Genomic DNA, 22,661 nt, shown 5'->3' with positions numbered 1-22,661 from the left:
ATACAGGTGTGCCATTTTATCATTTATACTGTATTTTTACTGTACCTCTTCTGTGTTTAGATACACAAATACTACTGTGTTACAGTTGCCTATAGTATTCAGTACAGTAACATGCTGTACAGGTTTGTAGCCTAGAAGCAATAAGCTATACCATATATCCTAGGTGTGTAGTAAGGTTATACCATCTAGGTCTGTGTTACATACATTCTATGTTTGTACAACAATGAAATCGCCTAATAATGCATTTCTCAGAATGTATCCTCATTGTTAAAAGATGCATGGCTGTATTTTTGAAAGAACAAGTTTTTAGTTTTGATAATTTTTTTTATTTTTCCACTTTTTATTTCATTGATTTCTGTTCTAATTGTTTTGTAACTTCTGTTTACTTTGGGTTAATTTCCTCTTTGCTCTTAAGGTAGAAGTTTGGTCATTGATTTTGGTCCCTTTTTAATGTAAACATTTAAGATTCTAAATTTCTTTTAAGTATTGCTATAGCTACATCTCCCAAACTTTGATATGAAATTCAAATTTGATAGGAAAACTCATTTTCAGGTCAAAATTTACTAATCTCCCTTTTGGTTTTTTTCTTTGTATCATGGATTATTTAGAAGTGTGTTGTTTAATATCCAAATATTTGGGGATTTTTTTCAGAGATGTTTCTGTTCGAATTTCATTGTGGTCCAACAACATAGATTTCATTCCTTATATATTTATTGAGACTCATATGGCTCAGAATATGTTTATCTAGGTAAATTTTTCATAATTCATTTCAAAAGAATATGTATTTTGCTATATTTGGGTATAATATTCTATAAATGTCAATTAAGTCAGTTATGTCATTGATTTCTTTTTAACTGTTTTTAAATGAACTACTGAGGGAGGAGTATTGAAATTTTCAAACATGATTATGGATTTGTCTATTTTACCTTTTAGTTCAGTTGGTTTATGCTTTAGCTATTTTGTTTTTTGGGTTTTTGTTTGTTTGTTTTATTATTTTCCACAGGTGATTGGGGTACAGGTGGTATTTGGTTACATGAGTAAATTCTTTAGTGGTAATTTGTGATATTTTGGTGCCCCCATCACCCAAGCAGTATACAGTACACCCTATTTGTAGTCTTTTATCCCTCGCCCCCTTCCTACCCTTCCCCTCATGTCCCCAAAGTCTTTGTATCATTCTTATGCCTAGGCGTCCTCATAGCTTAGTTCCCACATATCAGTGAAAACATGATGTTTTCAGGAAACATTCCTCAGTTACTTCACTCAGAATAATAGTCTCCAGTCTCATCAAGGTCACAGCAAATGCCATTGATTCATTGCTTTTTTATGGCTGAGTAGTATTCCATTGTATATATATACCATAGTTTCTTTATTTACTTGTTGATTGATGGACATTTGGGTTGGTTCCATGATTTTTCAATTGCAATTTGTGCTGCTATAAACATGCATCTGCAAGTATCTTTTTCGTATAATGATTTCTTTTCCTCTGGGTAGATACCCAGTAGTGGGATTGCTGGATCAACTGGTAGTTCTACTTTCAGTTCCTTTTGAGACAGAGTCTCGCTCTGTCACCCAGGCTGGAGTGCAGTGGCACAGTCTTGCCTCACTGCAACCTCTACCTCCTGGGTTCAAGCAGTTCTCCTGCCTCAGCCTCCCGAGTAGCTGGGACTACAGGCATATGCTGTCACACCCAGGTAATTTTTTGTATTTTAGTAGATATGGGGTTTCACCGTGTTGTCCAGGCTGGTTGTGAACTCCTGAGCTCAGGCAGTCCACCTGCCTCGGCCTCCCAAAGTGCTGGGATTACAGGCATAAGCCACCACACCCAGCCTACTTTTAGTTCTTTAAGGAATCTCCACAGCGTTTTCTGTAGCGGCTATACTAGTTTACATTCCCACCAGCAGCATAGAAGTGTTCCCTGTTAACCACATCCATGCCAACATCTGTTTTTTGATTTTTTGATGATGGCCATTCTTGCAGGAGTAAGGTAGTGTCTCATTGTGGTTTTGATTTGCATTTCCTTGATCATTAGTGATGTTGAGCATTTCTTCATATGTTTGTTGGCCATTTGTATATCTTCTTTTGAGAATTGTCAGTTCATGTCCTTAGCCCACTTCTTGATAGGATTGCTTGTTTTTTTTCTTACTGATGGGTTTTTGATCATGAAATCCTTGCCTAAGCCAATGTCTAGAAGGGTTTTCCCACTGTTATCTTCTAGAATTTTTATAGTTTCAGGTCTTAGGTTTAAGTCCTTAATCCATCTTGAGTTGATTTTTGTGTAAGGTGAGAGATGAGGATCCAGTTGCATTCTCCTACATGTGGCTAGCCAATTATCCCAGCACCGTTTGTTTAAAAGGGTGTCCTTTCCCCACTTTATATTTTTGTTTGTTTTGTCAAAAATCAGTTGGCTGTAAGTATTTGGGTTTATTTCTGGGTTCTCTATTCTGTTCCATTGGTCTATGTGCTTATTTTTATACCAGTAGCATACTTTTTTGTTGACTATAGCCTTATAGTATAGTTTGAAATAAGGTAGTGGTATGCTTCCAGATTTGTTCTTTTTGCTTAGTCTTGCTTTGGCTATGCGGGCTCTTTTTTGGTTCCATATGAATTTTAGAATTGTTTTTTCTAATTCTGTGAAGAATGATAGTGGTATTTTGATGGAGATTCCGTTGAATTTGTAGGTTGCTTTTGGCAGTATGGTCATTTTCACAATATTCTATCCATCCATGAGCATGGGATGTGTTTCCATTTGTTTGTTTCATCTATAATTTCTTTCAGCAGTGTTTTGTAGTTTTCCTTGTAGAGGTCTTTTGCCTCCTTGGTTAGGTGTATTCCTAAGTATTTTGTTATTTTTGCAGCTATTGTAAAAGGGGTTGAGTTCTTGATTTGATTCTCTGCTTGGTCACTTTTGGTGTATAGAAGGGCTACTGATTTGTGTACATTAATCTTGTATCTGGAAACTTTGCTTAATTCTTTTATCAGCTCTAGGAGCTTTCTGGAGGAGTCTTTAGGGTTTTCAAGGTAAATGATCATATTGTCAGCAAACAATGACAATTTTACTTCCTCTTTACTGATTTGGATGTCCTTTATTTATTTTTCTTGTCTGATTGCTCTGGCTAGGACTTTCAGTACTATGTTGAAGAGGGGTGGTGAGAGTGGGCATCTTTGTCATCTTCCAGCTCTCAGAGGGAACGCTTTCAACTTTACCCATTCAGTATTATGTTGGCTGTGGGTTTGTCATAGATGGCTTTTATTACATTGAAGTATGTACCTTGTGTGCCAATTTTGCTGAGAGTTTTAATCATACAGCAATGCTGGATTTTGTTGAATGCTTTTTCTGCATCTATTGAGTTGATCATGTGATTTTTGTTTTTAATTCTGTTTATGTGGTGTATCACATTTATTGACTTGCATATGTTAAACCATCCCTGCATCCCTGGTATTGAAACCCACTTGATCATGGTGGATTATCTTTTTGATATGTTATTGGATTTGGTTAGCTAGTTTTTTTGTTAAGGATTTTAGCATCAATGTTTATCAGGGATATTGATCTGTAGTTTTCTTTTTTTGTTATGTCCTTTCATGGTTTTGGTATTAGGGTGATGCTGGTTTCATAGAATGAATTAGGGAGGCTTCCCTCTTTCTCTAGCTTGTGGAATAGTGTCAAAAGGATTGGTACCAATTCTTCTTTGGATGTCTGTTAGAATTCTGCTGTGAATCTGTCTCCTCCTGGACATTTATTTGTTGGTAATTTTTAAATTGCCATTTCAGTCTCACTGTTTATTATTGGCTGTTCAGGGTATCCAATTCTTCCTGACTTAAGCTAGGAAGGTTGTATTTTTCCAGGAATTTATCCATGTCTTCTAGGTTTTCTAGTTTATGTGCATAAAGGTGTTCGTAGTAGCCTTGAATGATCTTTTGTATCTCAGTGGTGTCAGTTGTAATATCTCCTGTTTCATTTCTTAATGAGGTTATTTGGATTTTCTCTCTTCTCTTCTTGGTTTATTTTTCTAATAGTCTATTAATTTTATTTATCTTTCAAAGAACCAGCTTTTTGCTTCATGCATCTTTTGTATTTTTTTGTTGTTGTTAATTTCATTTAGTTCTGCTCTGATCTTGGTTATTTCCTTTCTTCTGCTGGGTTTGGGTTTGGTTTGTTTTTGTTTCTCTAGTTCCTTGAGGTATGACCTTAGAATGTCAGTTTGTGCTCTTTCAGCCTTTTTGATGTAGGTGTTTAGGGCTATGAAGTTTCCTCTTAGCACCACCTTTGCTGTATCCCAGAGTTTTTGATAGGCTGTGTCATTATTGTCATTGAGTTTGAAGAATTTTTTAATTTCCATCTTGATTTCATTTTTGACCCAAGGATCATTCAGGAGCAGGTTATTTTCCATGTATTTGCATGGTTTTTAAGGTTCCTTTTGGAGTTGATTTCCAGTTTTATTCCTCTGTTGTCTGAAAGAGTGCTTGATATAATTTCAATTTTCTTAAATGTATTGAGGCTCGTTTTATGGCCTATCATATGGTCTATCTTGGAGAAAGTTCCATGCCCTGTTAAATAAAATGTGTATTCTGCAGTTGTTGGATGAAATGTTCTGTATATATCTGTTAAGTCCATTTGTTCCTAGGTATAGTTTAAATCCATTGTGTCTTTAACCTTCTGTCTTGATGACCTGTCTAGTGCTGTCAGTGGAGTATTGAGGTCCTCCACTATTATTGTGTTGCTGTCTATCTCATTTCTTAGGTCTATTAGTAATTGTTTTATAAATTTGGGAGCTCCAGTGTTAGGTGCATATATGTTTAGGATTGTGATATTTTCCTGTTGGACAAGGCCCTTTACCATTATATAATGTCCCTCTTTGTCTCTTTTAACTGCTGTTGCTTTAAAGTTTGTTTTGTCTGATATAAGAATACCTACCCTTGCTTGCTTTTGGTGTCCATTTGCATGAAATGCCTTTTCCACCCCTTGACTTTAAGTTATGTGAGTCCTTATGTGTTAGGTGAATCTCCTGAAGGCAGCAGATAGTTGGTTGTGGAATTCTTATCCATTCTGCAGTTCTGTATCTTTTAAGTGGAGCATTTAGGCCATTTGCATTAGATGTTAGTTTTGAGATGTGAGGTACTATTGCATTAATCCTGCTGTTTGTTGCACTCATCGTGCAACAATGAGGTCTCTCAGCCATGGATACCAGCACCTGTTCAGGAGGAGGTGGGGGGTAGGAGGGTTTGCTCTTGGTGTTGTACATTCTGCAGGTTTTGACAAATGTGTAATGGCATGTATCCACTATTGTAGTGTCATACTGAATAGTTGCACTCCCCTAAAAGTCCTCTGTGCTTGCACCTATTCATCTGTCTCGTCCCTTAATCCTGTGGTAACCACTGATCTTTTTACTGTCACCATAGTTTTCCTTTTTCCAGAGAGTCATATAGTTGGACTTATACAGCATGTAGCCTTTCAGATTGGGTTCTTTCACTTAGTAATATGCATTTAAGATTCCTTATGTCTTTTCATGGCTTCATAGTGCATTTCTTTTTGGCACTGAGTAATATTCCATTGTCTGGTACCACAATATTCCATTGTCTGGTACCACTTATACTGAAGGACGTCTTGCTTGTTTCCTCCTAAAGTTGCTATAAACGTGTGTGGCTTTTTTGTGTGGATAGCAGTTTTCAATTCATTTGGGTAAATACCAAGGAGTACAGTTGCTAAATTGTCAGATAAAGATATGTTTGTTTTTATAGGAAACTGCTAAACTGTCTTCCCAAGTGGTGGTACCATTTTGCATTCTCACCAGTGATGAGTGAATGTTTTTGTTGTTCGCCATTGCTGGTCAGCATTTGGTGTTGCTAGTCTTTTAGATTTTGGCCATTCTAATAGCTGTATAGTGGTATTTCATTGCTGTTTTAATTTGAAATCCCCTAATGACATGATGTTGAACATCTTTTCATATGCTTACTTGCCATCTGGTATATCTTCTTTAGTGAGAAGTCTGTTCAGGTATTTTGCCCATTTTTAAAAAATTGGATTGTTTCTTTTCTTATTGCTGAGTTTTAAGAGTTCTTTGTTTTGTTTTGTTTTGTTTTTTTGAATAATAGTCTTTTATCAGATGTGTCTTGCAAATATTTTCTTCTGATCTATGGCTTATTTCTCAATCTTTTGACATTGTCTTACAGAGAAGTAGTTTTTAATCTTAAGACCAGGCAATCAATTATTTCTTTCATGTATTGTGCCTTTGGTGTTGTTTCTAGAAACTCATCACCTTATCCAAAGTCAGCTAGTGTTATCTTATGTTGTCTTCAAGGAGTTTTGTAGTTTTGAATTTTACATTCAGGTCTATGATCCATTTTAAGTTAATGTTTGTGAAGGGTGCAAGGTCTAGATATGTGTGTGTGGGGTCGTTTTTGTGGGTTTTTTTGCAAGTGGATGTTCAATTCTAGTACCATTTGTGAAAAGACTATGTTTGATTCATTGGTTGCTTTTGCTCCTTTATCAAAGATCAGTTCACTGTATTTATGTGAGTCTGTGTCCAGGTTCTCTAGTCTGTTCCACTGGTCTATTTGTTCTTTCACCAGTACCACACTATTTTGGTTACTGTAGCTTTTTTAGTAAGTCTTGAAGTTGGGTAGTGTCAATCCTCTGGCTTTATTCTTCAATATTTTGTTGGCTATTCTGGATCTTTTGCCTCCTATATAAACTTCAGAATCAATTTGTTGATATTCACAAAATTACTTGCTGAGATTTTGTTTGGGATTGAATTGAATCTATAAATCAAGTTGGGAAGAGCTAACATCTGGACAATATTGAGTTTTTCTATCCATGAACATGGAATAGTTCTCTATTTATTTCTTCTTTGATATCTTTCATCAGAGTTTTGTAGTATTCCTCATACAGATCTTGTACATATTTTGTTAGATTTATACTTAAGTATTATATTTGGGGGAGTGCTAATGTAAATGGTAATTTTTAAATTTCAAATTTCACTTATTACTGGAATATAGGAAAATGATTGACTTTTGTACATTAACCTTGCATCCTGCAACCTTGCTATAATTGCTAATTAGTTCCAGGAGTTTTTTAAAAGTTCTGTCATATTTTCTACATAGATGATGTGATCTGTGAATAAAGGACAGTTTTATTTCTTCCTTCCCAGTCTGTTTGTTTCATTTCATTTTCTTGACTTATTGCATTTGCTAAGACTCCAGCAAGATGTTGCAAAGCAGTGGGAGGGAACACTCTTTGCCTTGTACCTGGTTAAGTATTTTTTTTAGGATTTCACTTTATCTTTTTTATTATCTATATTTTTCTGTTTTGTATTTTTATTGGATGCCTTAGGGTTTTCAACCTATATTTTTAACTTATCACAATTGACCTTCATATAATATTATAACGTTTCATGTAAAATGTAAGAACCTCGGGACAGTATATTTCCCCTCTTCCATCCTTTGTGCTCTTATTGTGATACATTTTAGTTCTCATGTTATATACCTCTTAATACATTGTTATTTTTGCTTAGAAAATGTTTAAGGTAAATAGAAATATTTATTTTAATACTAAAATATTAAAAACATAAAAGTCAAATTTTAAGAGATTAAAAATGAAAAAAACTTGTTTACTTACACTTATTTCTGATGCTCTCCAGTTCTTTCTGTTTAAATTTCTCTCCAGTATAATTTTCTTTCTGCTTGGAAAATTTTAACATATCCTCTAAGATAAATCTGCTGGTGGTGTATATTCTTAGCTTTTGTTCATCTGAAAAAGTCTATTTGTCATTTTCATTTTGAAATATTATTTTTTCAGGTATAGAATTCTATCTGGTTTGATAGTTTTTGCCCCCTTTTAGTGCTTCAGAGATGTTATTCCATTTTTTATATCTTCGTAGTTTCTGACAATGTCTGTAATAATTCTTATCTTTGTTCTGTACATAATGTGTTTTTTTCCCTCTGATGCTTTCAGGATTTTCTCTTTGTTTGGTTTTCCACAGTTTGATTGTAGTATCCCTTGGTGTACTTTTCTTTATTTTTTTCTGCCTGGGATTCATTGAGCTTCTTATATCATTGAGCTTCTTGTATGTGGGTTTATAATTTTCATGAAATCTGGAAATTTTGTCTTCAAATATTTTTCTCTCCTTTCCTCTTTTGGAATACAATCACATCTATTTTAGACTGCTCGTTATTTTCGTGCAGGTCACTGATGCTCTTTTTCTTTCATTACAATTCTCTCTTTTTCCCCACTGTGTGCTTCATTTTATAGATTTTCAATTGCTGTCTTCAAACTGGTTAATCTTTTCTCCAGAATGTAACCTAATTCCATCCAGATTATTTTTCATTCAGATGTTGCATTTTTAATCTTCAGGTATTCCACGTGGGTCTTTTTAATATCCTTATTTCTTCTATTCATTATGTTAATAATTTCTTCATGGACATAAGCATATGTATAAGGTTTGTAATAACTGTTGTAGAGGGCTTGTCTAGTTTTATTATCTGTGCCATTTCTGGTTTTTTTCCTATTGATTTTTTTCCCTGACATGATCATATTCCACCACCTCACGTGGTTGATGACTTTTGACTGGATGCTAGACCACTGTGGATATTTCACTGTTGGGCTTTACATATAAATTACTTTGACTCAATTTGATCATTTTGAGTTTTTCTTTTAAGCTGTATTAGAGTGGGTACTATAGACTTAATTATGTTCTCCCCATGTTTATATATTTAAGCCCAAGCCTCCAATATGATGATATTAGGAGATGGGGTCTTTGGGAAGTAATTAAGGTTAGATTAGGTTATGAAGGTGGGGTCCTTATGATGGGATGAATAGCTTATAAGAAGAGACACTAGAGAGTTTGCTCTCTCCACGGGAACACCCTGAGAAAAGGCCATATAAGTACACAGCAAGAGGGTGGCCATCTGCAAGTCAGAAAGAGTGCTCACCAGGAACCAAATTGGGTAGTACAGGTCAAATATCCCTTATCTGAAATGCTTGGTTGAGTATCCCTTATCTGAATATTTGCATGTACATAATGAGATATCTTGGAGATGGGATCCCAGTCTAAATATGAAATTCATATATGTTTCATATATACCTTATACACATAAGCTGAAGGCAATTTTATACAATATTTTAGATAATTTTGTGCATGAAACAAAGTCTTGACTGTGTTTTGACTGTGACTCATCACATAAAGTCGGGTATGGGATTTTCCACTTGTGGCATCATATTGGCATTGAAAGATTGGGATTTGGGAGCATTTCAAATTTCAGATTTTGGGATTTGTGATGTTCAACCTATGCCTTAATCTTGGACTTCCCAGCCTCCAGAACTGTAAGAAAAATTCTGTCATTTAAGCCACCCAGTCTATGGTATTTTGTTATGGCAGCCTGAGCAGACCAAGACCTGCGGGTCCAGAGCAGCCTTCAATCTAGGGCTAATTTAGCCCCACCACTGAAGCATTACCTTTCTAAGGATTGACTCAATGTATTACAAAGTACTCCTACTCTGTCTAGTGGGAACACTGTTCCTAGCCCTATGTGAGCTTGGAGTGTTGTTCAGCCTGTTGCTTCTTGTTTGTTTCTCCAGCCTCGAAGAACTTCTCTCCACTTGCGCAGATCAGTACTCATCTAGAAACTTAAGGGAGTTCCTCTGCAGATCTCTAGAGCTATTTCAATGCCACTCCTCCTTTTCCACACTCAATCCTGCAAATTTTAGCATCCTCATCATCTCAAAATCTGTCACCTCAATTCATCTAGACTGCCAGGCTCTGTTTCTGTTACTTCTTCCTACACTGTATCCTGAAAGCTCTCTAGACTGTAAGGTGGGCAAGGGTGTAGGAGGGGTGGGTTCAAGGCTCACCTCTCAGTTCTGCATTGTTATTCAACAGCTCTAAATTGTTGTTTCATACATTTTCCCAATTTTCTAGTTATTTATGGCAGGAGAGTGGGAGCCATAACTTTTATTTTAAATGGTAAAAGTAATTCTTAATACAGAAAAGTCAGCCTAAAAAGAGTTACAGTCTTACTACCAAGAAAGAGTGTTCATTTATGTTGCTTTCTTAGTAATTTTCCTATTTTTAGATTATTTTGATTTCTTTTGACATTTCCTGTGCCAAAGAAGCCTGCAACCAGCATGTTTATCTTCCTTTGTAGGTAAGCTGACTAACTGCATGCTTGTCAAATTCTTTTTCTTTGAAATTCAGAAAGATTATCATGAATTGTTCAATTATTTCTCATTCTTTTCATCAAAGAAAATCTTCATTTTTTAAAATGGCTTTTGTTAAATTGACCTCCAGAAAAGTGTCAATATATGTTTCAACTCAGAGTGTGGTAGTGTCTTTTTTTTCCATACTTTCTAATTATATAACTCTTAGGATTCTGTGTGGTTATTAACTCAAATGTCAAGCCTTGAAAGATGGTTAAGTACAAAAATTTTTTCTCATCAAAAAGCTAAACATAGAGTCTAATTGTTTCACATCCATTTTTGGTTACTGACAAAGCTGATTTTTTTTAATCAGCCATTTTTATTACTTTTAAGTTACTTTTAAGTTCATTTTAATGTTTTTTAAGGCAAGTCTCCCCTGGTTAGTCTCCTTTCAGACTTTTTTTCTATTTTTTTTCTGAAAGTTTAGAATTGTTTTTGTAAGTTCCAAAATTTCAGTGAGATTTCTTAGAATTAAGTTTAAAATTTTTGAAGAGACAATGCATTTCATTAAGTGTATTCATTCATTAACGTGTTGTAGGTCTCTATTTATTCAAGTATTAATCTTATGCCTTTTATTGCAGATACGTAGTTTTCTTTATTAGAGTTTGGCACATTTCTCAAAATTGTATTCTTAGATACTATATGTTGTGATACTTTTATTTTTTTGATGGAGCCTTGCTCTGTCACCCAGACTGGAGTGCAGTGGTGCAATCTCAGCCCACTGCAACCTCCTGGTTTCAAGCGATTCTCCCGCCTCAGCCACCCAAGTAGCTGGAATTACAGGGGTGTGCCACCATACCTGGCTAATTTTGGTATTTTTTGGTAGAGATGGGGTTTCATCATGTTGGCCAGGTTGGTCTCGAATCCCTGACCTTGAATGTCTGCCTCGGCCTCCCAAAGTGCTGGGATTATAGGTATGAGCCATCACGCCTGGCTAGTTGTGATACTGTTTTTGCCATTAAGACTGGAATTCTAAGTGTTGATGGTTCAGAAAGAAAGAAATTGACTATTAAATATTATTTTGAAACTACCTTAGCAAACTTGGTTGTTTCAATAGTATTTCCGTATGTTTTCCAAGTAGACTACCCTACCATTTATGAACAGTAGATTTGCTGTGCCCTTTTCAGTATTTGAAGTTCTTATTTCCATTTTCTAAATTTATTGTGCTGACTAAAAGTTCCAGAAAAAAATTAATTATAATGTATATTTCTTTTTTCAGAAACTTTCCACTCTATAGAATTTAGCAGGAAGACTCTACCTTTTAACTGTGAGAGCTAGGCAGTAACAAATGCAGAGTTGAGGACATTTGCTCATGGCATGGCTCCAAGTTGTGGAGTGAGAGAGATGCAGATACACTTTCTTCTGTCTTGTCTTTGAGTTTCATCCTGAGTTTTGCAGCACTAATAATTCCTCATAGTTGCAGCCTAATAACACTTTTCACTTCCAGTTGAAGTGTTTGCCACCAGAACAATTTAAATCTTGTTCTGAGAGGGGTTGTGGGTTCTGATTCCTAAACTATGTATTTTAATTTATAGTAGGACAAACACTACAAAATTATCAGACCTCACATAATCCTATTTACAAAAAGTGCAGCTTTCCATTTCTTCAAAACTGTAGATCTATTAGTTTTCTAGGGGTTCCCTCAAAACTCTACAAGTTTGTGTTTTTATGTGCATAGAAAAATATATAACAAAATTAAAGTGTAAACTTTTTTCTTTTTGATCATCTGTATCTTTTGTTCTTCCAAAGTGAACATGCATCATTTTTGTCACAAGAAAATATTATTAAAATGAAAAAAAAAGTTTTTCCTTTGTAAAATGAGGATCAGAATGTCTTCACTTTCCTCTTGCAAGAGAAACAGGCTGGCTTGGCCATTTGTATCCCACCCCTGCCCATTGCCTTATTTCACAAAGCAATTTGTTAGAACAGTTTAAGGCCTCTTTTGAAAGGCATTCAATTTTCCTTATTTTGACTTCTTGAGAGGGAATTTAGAGGAGAAATGAACATTTTAATGGGTGAATAGCATATGGATTTAGTTATATTTTCTAGTGGGTGAAGCCTCAGATGCTGTGTCCAGCCCAGGTCATCAGAATTTTCTGCATTGTGTGTAGTTCTAGACCACAGATTACGTTGCTTTCCATTAATAGGTATTTACCTTTAAGAGTAGCAATTTGTCAAGGAACAGAGATCTGGCATTTCTAGGATCTCTAGCCTTAATACCATTTAAGAGTACATCATCCTGCCAGGTGCAGTGGCTCATGCCTGTAATCCTAGCACTTTGGGAGGCGGAGGTGGGTGGATCACTTGAGGTCAGGAGTTCAAGACCAGCCTGGCCAACATGGTGAAACCCCATGCACTAAAAATACAAGAATTAGCTGGGGTGTGGTGGCACGTGCCTGTAGTCTCAGCTGCTCAGGAGGCTGAGGTAGGAGAATCTCTTGAACCCAGGAGGCAGAGGTTGCAGTGAGCCGAGACTGCGCCACTGCACTGCAGCCTGGGTGACAGAGTGAGACTTTGTCTCAAAAAAAAAAAAAAAGAGTACCCCATTCTGCCTGTTCCCTGCCCCCTCTGTCTTACAGATTCAAGACCTTATTGTAACATTCACCATGAGATTAAGGTAGATAAACTTGGACTTATAAAGAAATATCTTCTCATCTAAATGAAATCAGGGTGGTCTTAGTTTGCAAACTTTTAATTTGCACCTAAACAATTGATAGTTTTTACATGAATTAGATGCTTTGCTTGGCATTGCATATAAGAAGTGAAACATTTTATTTCACCTGATAAACTGACTCAACTGTAGTTCAAGAGTATCCTTGATAAATAATTGGATATATTAACAATTATCAGAAGGAGCTATTCAGTGGGTTAATTAATGCAGTTCTCTGGGGGTTATATTCTCTGGCCAACTTAGAGTAGCTTTTCTGTAACTGTTTTCCCACAAGTTCAGATGACGTATTTAGTATGGCAAATCAAATTCCATACTGCCTGGCTTTTAGTCAAATAAGTCAGACCCTACGTAATCCTATTTATAGGGTCTTAGTTCTGGCTGCTATAACAAGCTACCACAAACTGGGTGGCTTGTAAACAACAAACATTTATTTTTCAACATTCTTGGAGGCTTGGATTTTTCAACATCTTGAAGTCAAAGATCATGGCTCTGGCATATAAGGTGTCCAGTGAGAGCCTTCTTCCTCATTCATAGATAGAGGTCTTTCATTGTGTCCTCACAATGCAAAAGGGGCAAGGGATCTTGCCAAGGCCTCTTGGCACTAATAAGGGCACTAATCCCATTCATGGGGGCCTTTCCCTCATGATCTAATCGGCTCCTAAAGGCTCCACCTCCTAATACTATCACCTTGGGGGTTAGGATTTCAACTTAGGGATTTGGGGAGTGGGGGGTAGAGAGGGATACATCTATACTATAGCATATACCTGACAAATATTTAAGCAGCTGAAAGCATTGGTGCTGTATGCTTCTGTGCCAGTTTTGTGATCTTTGTAAGAAGTGTATTAATGTTTTCCCATATGGCCAAAAGGTCTGAAGTATATTCATCTGAGATGTAACTTCTGTTTCTTTCTGCTTTTAGCCACGTGCATCCTCTTTCCAAAATGCTTTCATCATTAGATAATGTTTCTAAATTATCCAGGTGTCTGTTTTTAAATTTTTTTATTACAAAAGTAATATAGATTGATTACAGAAAGCTTGAAATACAGAAAAGCACAAAAGAAAATAAAGATCACCTGTGTAATCTTATCACGTGAAAATTTGACTTAAAAAATTAAAATCATTCTGGTTATTAGTTTGTGACCTGCTTTTTTTCCTCTTATGAATTGCAAATGTGCCACATTACTAAATATTCTAATGCAACATAATTTTAAATGATGGTATCAATGTGCCATGATTTTAAATGATGGTATGAATGTGCCATAATTTTAAATGATGGTATGAATGTGTCATAATTTAACTTGTAGCCTAAGTTGGGCATTTGCTCTATTTTCAGTTTTTGCTATTAAAAATAACCTTATGATGAAAATCTTGCTCAAGTATGCACACATCTCTGTTACTCCACAGGATAAATTTCTAGAAGAGCCATCATTGATTGAAAGGAATGTTTACTTTTATGGCTTATCCTGTATGTGGCTAGGTTGTCATCCATAAGAATTGTTTCAGTTGACACTCTCATAGATTGTGTGTGTGCTCCTTTCCTTGTACCTTTGCTGGTACTCAATACAAATGGAGTTTCCTTCAGAGATCCCTCCCCACCCACCTGCGTTTCCTTTCTGATACCTTCAGGCATATTATTCTTTCATGACACTCGGGGGAGGGGGGTTTAAAAATATTTTTAATTGACGAGTAAAAATTTTATATATGGTGCACAACTTGATGTTTTGATGTATGTATACATTGTGGAATGGCTAAATCAAGCTGTTTGACATGTATTACCTCACATGTCATTTTTTTGTGATGAGAACACTTAAAATTTACTCTTAATTTTCAAATACACAATATATTGTTAAGTGTAGTCAACATGATACACAATAGATCTTTTGAACTTACTCCTCCTAACTGAAATTTTGTGTCCTTTGGCCAATGTCTTCTCAATCCTTCCACCCCTTAGTGTCTAGTAACCATGATTTTACTCTGTGTCTACAAGTTTGACTTCTATGTACTTCCCATATAAGTAAGATCATGTGGACTCTGGGTTTTTTCATTATAATAATTGTAATTACATATATATATGATCGATTCAGGTCTATCTCTGCAAGTTCCGTGAGGACAGGGACCATATCTTATCTAGTTTATTTACCTCTGTATATCCAGCACTTAATACAGTGTAAAGCACATAGTATGATCTCAATACCTATTTGTTGAATGAATAAGTGGGTATTTTAAAAATTTTATAATTTGAGGGGTAAATAACTGCCTCTGTTAATGTGTATTTATTTGAGGTTGAGCTTTATGCTTTAATTTGCTACTTAGTCTTCTATTTTATTGCCTATTCATGTTTTGATTCATTTTTCTGAAGAGTATATCTTTTTGATTGAAAGCTCTTTCTCTTCTGTGGTCCTATAAGCTCCTATCTGAATATAGCATATTTTGTCACTTTCCATCTTCATTTTCTAGTTCTATCTCATTCACTTGATTTATTCCCCATTCTTCATGTTTGATGTATAGGCATCTGACACTCAAAGCGTTGTTGAAATCACTGATTACCTCCCAATCTTACTTCTCCCTTCCACATTATAACTTCTGCCCTCTATAATTATAGATATCCCCAGCTTTTCCTGGGCTTTAAAAAATCTCCACTGCCTTCAGTTTAAAGTCACCTTAATTTAGACATTTTGCTTGAGGTAAACTTTTTTTTTTTTTTTTTTTTTACTTTTTTCAGAGGCATTCTATTCCTAGCTAAAAGCTCATCATTTTGCTATCTTAAACCCAAGATTGGCAAATATGTTCTCTAACAGATTACATAGTAAATATTTGAGGCTTTGCAGGCTAAATGTTCTCTGCATCTACTAAACACTGTCCTTATAGCACAAGAGCAGCCATAGGCAATATATGAATGAGTGAATATGGCTGTGTTCTAATAAAACTATGGACACTGAAATTTGAATTTCATATAATTTTCACATGTCACAAATAATACCTTTTCCCACAGCCATTTAAAAATATAACCATTCTTAGCTTATGGGAAGCACAAAAAGAGGCCATAATTTGCTGACCTTTGTCGTAAGCCATGATCCAGAGAGACACATTAAGTCTGTAATCACCATCCTGCCATTTACCTCCCAGTTTTCCAAACTTTTATAATTGATTAAAAAACAACAAAAGCCTGCCTCTCTGTTCCATGGTACTTTTGTTTCCTACATAGAACTTGAGGTCCTTGAGGCTGTTTCTCTGGTCTCATCATTCATCCCTGTAGAATCAGCGATTCCTTCCTCTCCATTGTCTTTCCTAATTTCTGTGGATTCCACCTTTGTCATATCCCTTCTTTTTCTCTTCTCTCTCAGCACCCCAGTTAAAACTCTTGCCTAGAGAGTTGCAGTGGTTTCCTAACTGGTTGTCCACCCATCCAATCTAATTTTCTGTTGCCAGAGTACAGTTCTGATAATCTGTCTCCCTTGCTAAAAATCTCTAGTATCAGTATCTCTGTTTTTGCCTGTATAACCAAGAAAAACTCCTTAGCTTGGCATTTAAGGTATTCTGTAATAGGACATTAATCCACCTTTCTAGTTTTTCTTTCACTATTTCCCTAATGCCTTAGGCAAACTATTTTATTCAATTTTCTTTATGAGGTTCCTTCTACTTTCAGTGTTCTCTCTACCATGTGTCTGTCTGCAGAATTCTCTCTATCCTGCAAGGTCCTTATAAAAGGAAGACTTTTGGCACTTACAGCCTTAGGTTATAGATGTTTATGCATTGATCTCACTTCCCTACTTAATTGTAAGTGCCCTGAGAGGAATTACACCATCAAAGGTAATCTTTTTTTGTCCCTGAAACACCTAGCACAGTGATAATTTAATACGTTATTGTTATTGAATCTGCAAATGGCAGGAACCTTCGGATGGAAAGATCAGTTATCTTTAGAAAGATTATCTTACTATTCACTGGGAGAGTTTTAGGAAATTATCTCATGGCAACTACAGAAGAAATGTAAAGAATCTAAGACTGAGGGCTAGGTACCTTTTGTTAAAGCTAATGATATAATCATAGGTATCTAATCCTCTCCTTCCCAGACCCATGGAAATGCCCAAGAAAATGTGAAAATAGGGGAAAACCCTCAGAAGCTTGATAGGGAGCCATGCACTTGCCAAAACTTGGAGGGACTTCTGCTGAATGCTGTGCCAGTGGTATTGGATGAAAAGAAGAGTAGTCAGTGCCAGAGGGAGAATCCTGCCGTGGTAAGCGCTGCTTGCCAGAGGAGCAGGCAAGGGTCATGCTCACACCATGTGCCAGGCATTATGTTATGCACTCTTTGTGCCTCATCACATTTAGTTTTCTTGTCAGCCTTGTGAGAGATGGAGATTATCTTCATTTTTTGGGTGAAGAAACTGAGACCTAAAAGGTTACACAGTTTGTAAGTAATGTCAGGCCAAGTAAGAGTAAGAAGAACAAAAGAACCAGTTTAGAAGGAAAAAGTGTTAATAGTGATTGTGTCTGGGTGGTAGGATTTTAGGTAATTGGTATTTTTCTTTATATCTTTGTGACTTAACTTTTTTTTTTTTTACATTCAGTTATCAACTTTAATGTCGATTGAACATAACTCCGCAATCTTTAACTCCGCTTTAGTTCTCCTGCTGTGGCTGTTCACTGGACCTTGGCTAAATGGATATTCTCCCTGCTACTTTCTGATCCCCTTCTCCTGTCCTTCCAGCTTACTTTTCAACTATTCCCATGCATGATCATTTGATTTTAGTGGGACCTCTGTATGCCATTGACTTCTCTCTACTAAAATCCTCAGACTCTACTGTCTTAACTCAGATTCCTCCTGTCCTGACTTCCTACCTGCTAAATTTAGATTATCATCCAATATTTCCTTAACTTTATTTTCCCACTTTTTCTACTTTCTCAAATGTCTGACCTCCCTCCTCTTTCCTTTTACTTTCAGGAGTGGGCCTTGCTTCTGAACTCAGAGAATGCAGGAGCTATCAGATTTTAACTCTCTGTACCTTCTGACTCCACATTCACAGAACCTTTCTTTGTACCCTTACCTTTTCCCCCACTCTCCTTGCTTCTATTACAACAGAAAAACTTTTCCTTCCTGCCCTTTAGGGCCAGTTGTCCCACCATCCAAGGACGTTCCACCATCCCATCTCTTCCCTGCATTAGGCATTCATTAAGTATGTTTTCAATAAACATGGAATACTTTTATAAATAGGAGAAAATTAGTAACAAAAAATTCTTTCTGGGTAAGAGTATGGGATTGAGTAATAGACTCTGGAATAATTGTTACAGAATGTTAGTTAGCCTAGAAAATTCCTCAGCATTTAGTTTCATAATGATTCTATCTACTCTAAGTGTATTTTGTATGGTATGAAATGTTACAGTTCCTCTTAAGAACAGTATTTTGTCTATTTAATTGCAATATGTCTCCTTTTATAGATTTTTTCTTTATATATTGTTTAGATCTACCTTTGACTTTCTTTGGGCAGGGGGACTGTGACTTGACTTTTTTTTCTTTTTTCATAGCTGGAGAACACATTCAAATCAGTTATTGCACGAATTGGACCTGGAGGAACTATCAGTTCAGAACTAAAACATAAGATAAAATTTGTAAGTAATTTCTGTTCTGGGAGACAATGCTAATTGATTTATAAATTTATACATCATTTGTGGTTGAGTTTGTCTGCAAGTATTAATTTACATCTAATCTTTAATATACTGCAAACTAAGTGACAATTCTTTTAGAATAAGAAAAAGAAACAAAATACGTACTCCTAAAAATTTTTAACATAAAACTATTTAGCAAATAAGTTCTTCCATAAGTTCTCTCTTCCTTTCCTTCTTCCCCTCATCCCAATAAATCACTGTTGACAAACAGTTCAAGATCTTTCCAAATACCAATTTTATAAATGTACATTAAATATTGTTCCAGTGTGTGGTATCCCATTACATTGATGTGCCCTGTTTCATGTAGAGATCCATGATTTATTAAAGTTTTGGTGTTTTTATCTTTGGCTATGGAAAAAGTTCTCCAGTTAATGTCCGTGGACATTTTTCTAAAAGTAGAATTGCTAATCAGAGGCATTTTTGTTTTGATTACAAATATTACTAAATTGCCGTCTAAAATGCTTGAACAGATTTATACTCCCACTGACAGGTATTACTATCCAATCACATTGTTTTAGTTTATCTTTTGATTTTTTACATTAAGCATCTTTTCATATGCTTAGTAGTCACATATATTTTTTATGTGAATTGTCTGTTTATGTCATTGGTCTTATTTGTTTTACCTTAAAGTGGAAACTCTTTGGTGTTATGTATTGAGCCAAAGAGTTACGTACACTTAAATTTTTGGTGGGAGCTGTTAATCCTGCTTTGAGTAATCAAGGTGCTATTACAGCTTGTACTGCCTTATATTATTCCATTTCAACTGTCATGATTTTACTAGGAGAGATGCAAAAACCTTGATGCATTCAGGCCCTGTTTTTTTGTTTAGACACTTGAGCAAATGTCCAATAATTACTTGTTAAAGGACATTCAATATGACTTGTTTTTTTTTTTTTTTAAGAGACAAGGTCTTGCTCTGTCACCCAGGCTGGAATGCCGTGGTGCAATCATAGCTCACTGCAACCATCAACTCCTGGGCTCAAGCAATCCTCTCACATCAGCCTCCCAAGCAGCTGGGACTACAGGTGCATGCCACCACACCCAGCTAATTAAAAAAAATTTGTAGAGACAGGGTCTTGCTCTGTTGCCCAGGTCTGTCTTGAACTCCTGGCCTTAGGCATTCCCCCACCTCACCCTCCCAAAGGCTGGGATTACAAGAGTGAATATGATTTTTTTGTGGTACCAAAAATTGGAGAAAAATTAGGCATTAATTTTAAAGGATTGGTTATGTATCAATATTGGATATTTTCCAAACTAGGGATGTCATGTAGCTTATGAGAAAGTTTATATATATCTCTCTTAGTTTACATGGAAGTTTCTCTTTGACATATTGTTGGACTTTAAAAACAGGTTTTATAGAATAGTGTGTTTAGAATTGTTCTTTCATATAAAATCATGAATAACATATGTGCACACATAAAGGGGTTTCTGAAAGGCTGTTTCTCTAAACGTAGCAATGTCTGTCTCTGGGTCACAGGATTTTGAAATAATTTTTACTTTATATTTTTCTGAAGCTTGAATTAGAATTTTGTATAAAATATATCTGGAAAAATTTAGAAAACAAAGATTTTTATACTTTATTGGGATAGAGTAAGTCTACTTTTAGGAAATTACTCTGAAAATCGTTGAACTAGTGTGCAGAACTCAAGCATGAGGATAATCATTACAATATTTGGGATGAAAAATAAGAAACAAAATAGAAGATCAAATAAATTTAGGTGTCTTTAATATTTTGAAAAATCTGTGGCCAGTAAAAATGTTTATCTGTTTTTACTGACATGGAAAGATGTCTTTGGTATGATATTTAAAAGCTGGCTATAGAAATATTGACCTTGTTTTAATATTAAATAGATATTTTGATGTACGTGTGGACAATAATGCTGTTAACAGATCTTTTATTTTTGCTTAACTGTATTTTCCAAAGTTTTTCTATTGTTTATTGCTTTTCTTTTTTAACAATTAAAATGCTTGAAACTGTGCTATAGGATGTTTTATGTGAGCTGAAGCTAAATGTGTTTAGCTGAGCTTAAAGAAGTGCAGGAATTTCTGAAGAGTTATGGTATTGCAGTATCATGTAATAATGATTTCTCAACTCTGGAAATGTTGGAAATCACAGTCTCTTTTTGTTCTAATGTTTTTTAAAACTGGAAACTCATTTAAAAAAATGTAATATGACTAAAATTCATTTAATAATGTTACTTTTGCCTTTGTTTTTATTTGTTTATATTATTTTAATATTGTGTCACTCAGCATTTCAGTTATGTCTATATTGTATTTCACTTTCTATTTATTAGGTTGTATCTAAGTTCCCGGAGGGTTTGTTTATTTCTAAACTGCTTGGAGAGTATGAGGTAAGTGTTTTGCTTTTCCCTAACCCTAATTTTTTATGGCTTATATTTCTTGTGATAGATGGAAATTTTGTGGCTACTCCTTGGATTCTCCAGGTCTATGCTCTAAAACAGAAACATTTTGTTTTGTATTTTAGTGTCTTTATTATAAGACTTGAGAATATGATCTTTAACAAATACTTGATTATGCATAGGAAGGATATTTTTACCACATTGTTATAATATTATTATAATAAAGATTATCCCATTAATGTCTGACAGTATTATACCAAGTCTCAGTGGGAATGCAGAGAAGCAGAATACCTTATACACTGCTTGTGGGACAAAATGCTCTTAGGGAGCATTTTGGCATTATCAAGTAAAGTTGAAGGTATGCACCCTCAGGGATCCAGTAGTTCCCCTTTTACATTTGCACTCTAGAGAAACTCTTGCACATGTACGCATGAAGACATGTAAAGAAGTGCACAGCACAACATAGGAACAAATGAGAAACAAATGGACATCAGTAGGATAATGGATAGAGATTGACATTTATACAATGGAATTGTATGTAGTAGTATAAAATAAATCTGCTCTGCAACATGGATCATTTTTAAAACCATAATGTTGAGTGAAAAAAATCAAGTTGCAGAATAATTCAGATAATGCCATATATCCAGTTTTTAAAAAGATAAGTCCTATACATATCTTAACTGTGTGCCAGGCTCTATCCAGAGCATCTTTCATACTGGCATATGTTCATTTTGTTTTCACAACAAATAGAGGCACAGAGAAGTAACTTGCGTAAGCATCAAACATCCAGTAATAGGTGGAGGCAAGATTTTAACCTGGGCAGTCTGGCTTCAGAATTCTAACTCTTAACTACTGTGCCATGAAAACTATAGTATATTTATAGGTAAAAACATAGATATTGTGAGATAGTATAGCATAATGGTTAAGATATATAATTCTGTGTGCTATCTTATAGACAATATGTTAGGTCAAGATAATACCTACTTTATAAAGTTTTGTGAAGTTTAAATGACTTAAAAATAAGGCACTTAGAACAGTGCCTGGCACATAAGCTCTGCTCAGATCTCTGCCTGACCTTTAACTGCACATGCTTGGGGCAGACATAGAGCAGCCTCTGTTCTTTTAAGGCTAAAAGAACTGAAAATATTTCAGCTGTTGCCCATCACAGGGTGGCAGATTTTGGGTTTATGTTCAGCCAAATTTAAAATGAATCAAACAATAATCTCCAAAGAAGCATAAAAGATTCCAGATTCTCTACAATACATCTATCATGATGCCTGGAACACAAACCAAAATTACTAGATATAGTAAGAAACAAGAAAATGTGACCCCTTGACAAAGAAAAGGTGATCAATGGAAATTCTGAGATGATGCAGATGTTGAAGTTAGCAAAAAAGGTTTTAAAGTAACTCTTATAACCATATTAAAGGATATAAAGGAATATGTATTCAGAGTAAATGAGGAGATAAGATATTTCAGTACAGAAAAATAAACTATAAAAACCAAGTGATTTTCATAACTTAAAATATCTGAAGTAAAATATTCAAATAACAAATTGGAAATGGCAGAAGAAAGCTTTAGTAAACTTCAAGACAGATCAATAGAAATTATCCAATTTGAAGAACAGAGAAACAGAACTTGAGTGACCTGAGACCTGTGGAATAAAACCAAATGGCCTAATGTATCTATTAATATAATTGGAGCCCAAGAAAGCACAGCAGAAATATATTTGAAAAAATAATGGCCCAAATTTCCCAAATCTTGTGAAAGAAGTTTA

The 22,661-nt window shown here is 35.2% G+C and overlaps 1 protein-coding gene across 6 annotated transcripts in view; it reads left to right on the top strand.

Moving 5' to 3' along the window:
* The window catches only part of TDRD5 (tudor domain containing 5), a 106,296-nt gene that overhangs the window by 8,500 nt on the left and 75,135 nt on the right, over positions 1-22,661 (top strand). For all 6 annotated transcript variants that reach the window (XM_054550538.2, XM_054550544.1, XM_024254930.2 and 3 more), the window contains exons 5-6: positions 18,384-18,467; positions 20,819-20,875. In XM_054550538.2, coding sequence (XP_054406513.1) covers positions 18,384-18,467; positions 20,819-20,875 — 141 coding nt within the window. The remainder of the gene's footprint in view (positions 1-18,383; positions 18,468-20,818; positions 20,876-22,661) is intronic.

Source organism: Pongo abelii, chromosome 1 (assembly GCF_028885655.2).
Source record: "Pongo abelii isolate AG06213 chromosome 1, NHGRI_mPonAbe1-v2.0_pri, whole genome shotgun sequence".
Taxonomy (NCBI): Eukaryota; Metazoa; Chordata; class Mammalia; order Primates; family Hominidae; genus Pongo; species Pongo abelii.
Note: the sequence above shows the minus strand (reverse complement) of the source record. Positions and strands in the feature narration are given on the sequence as shown.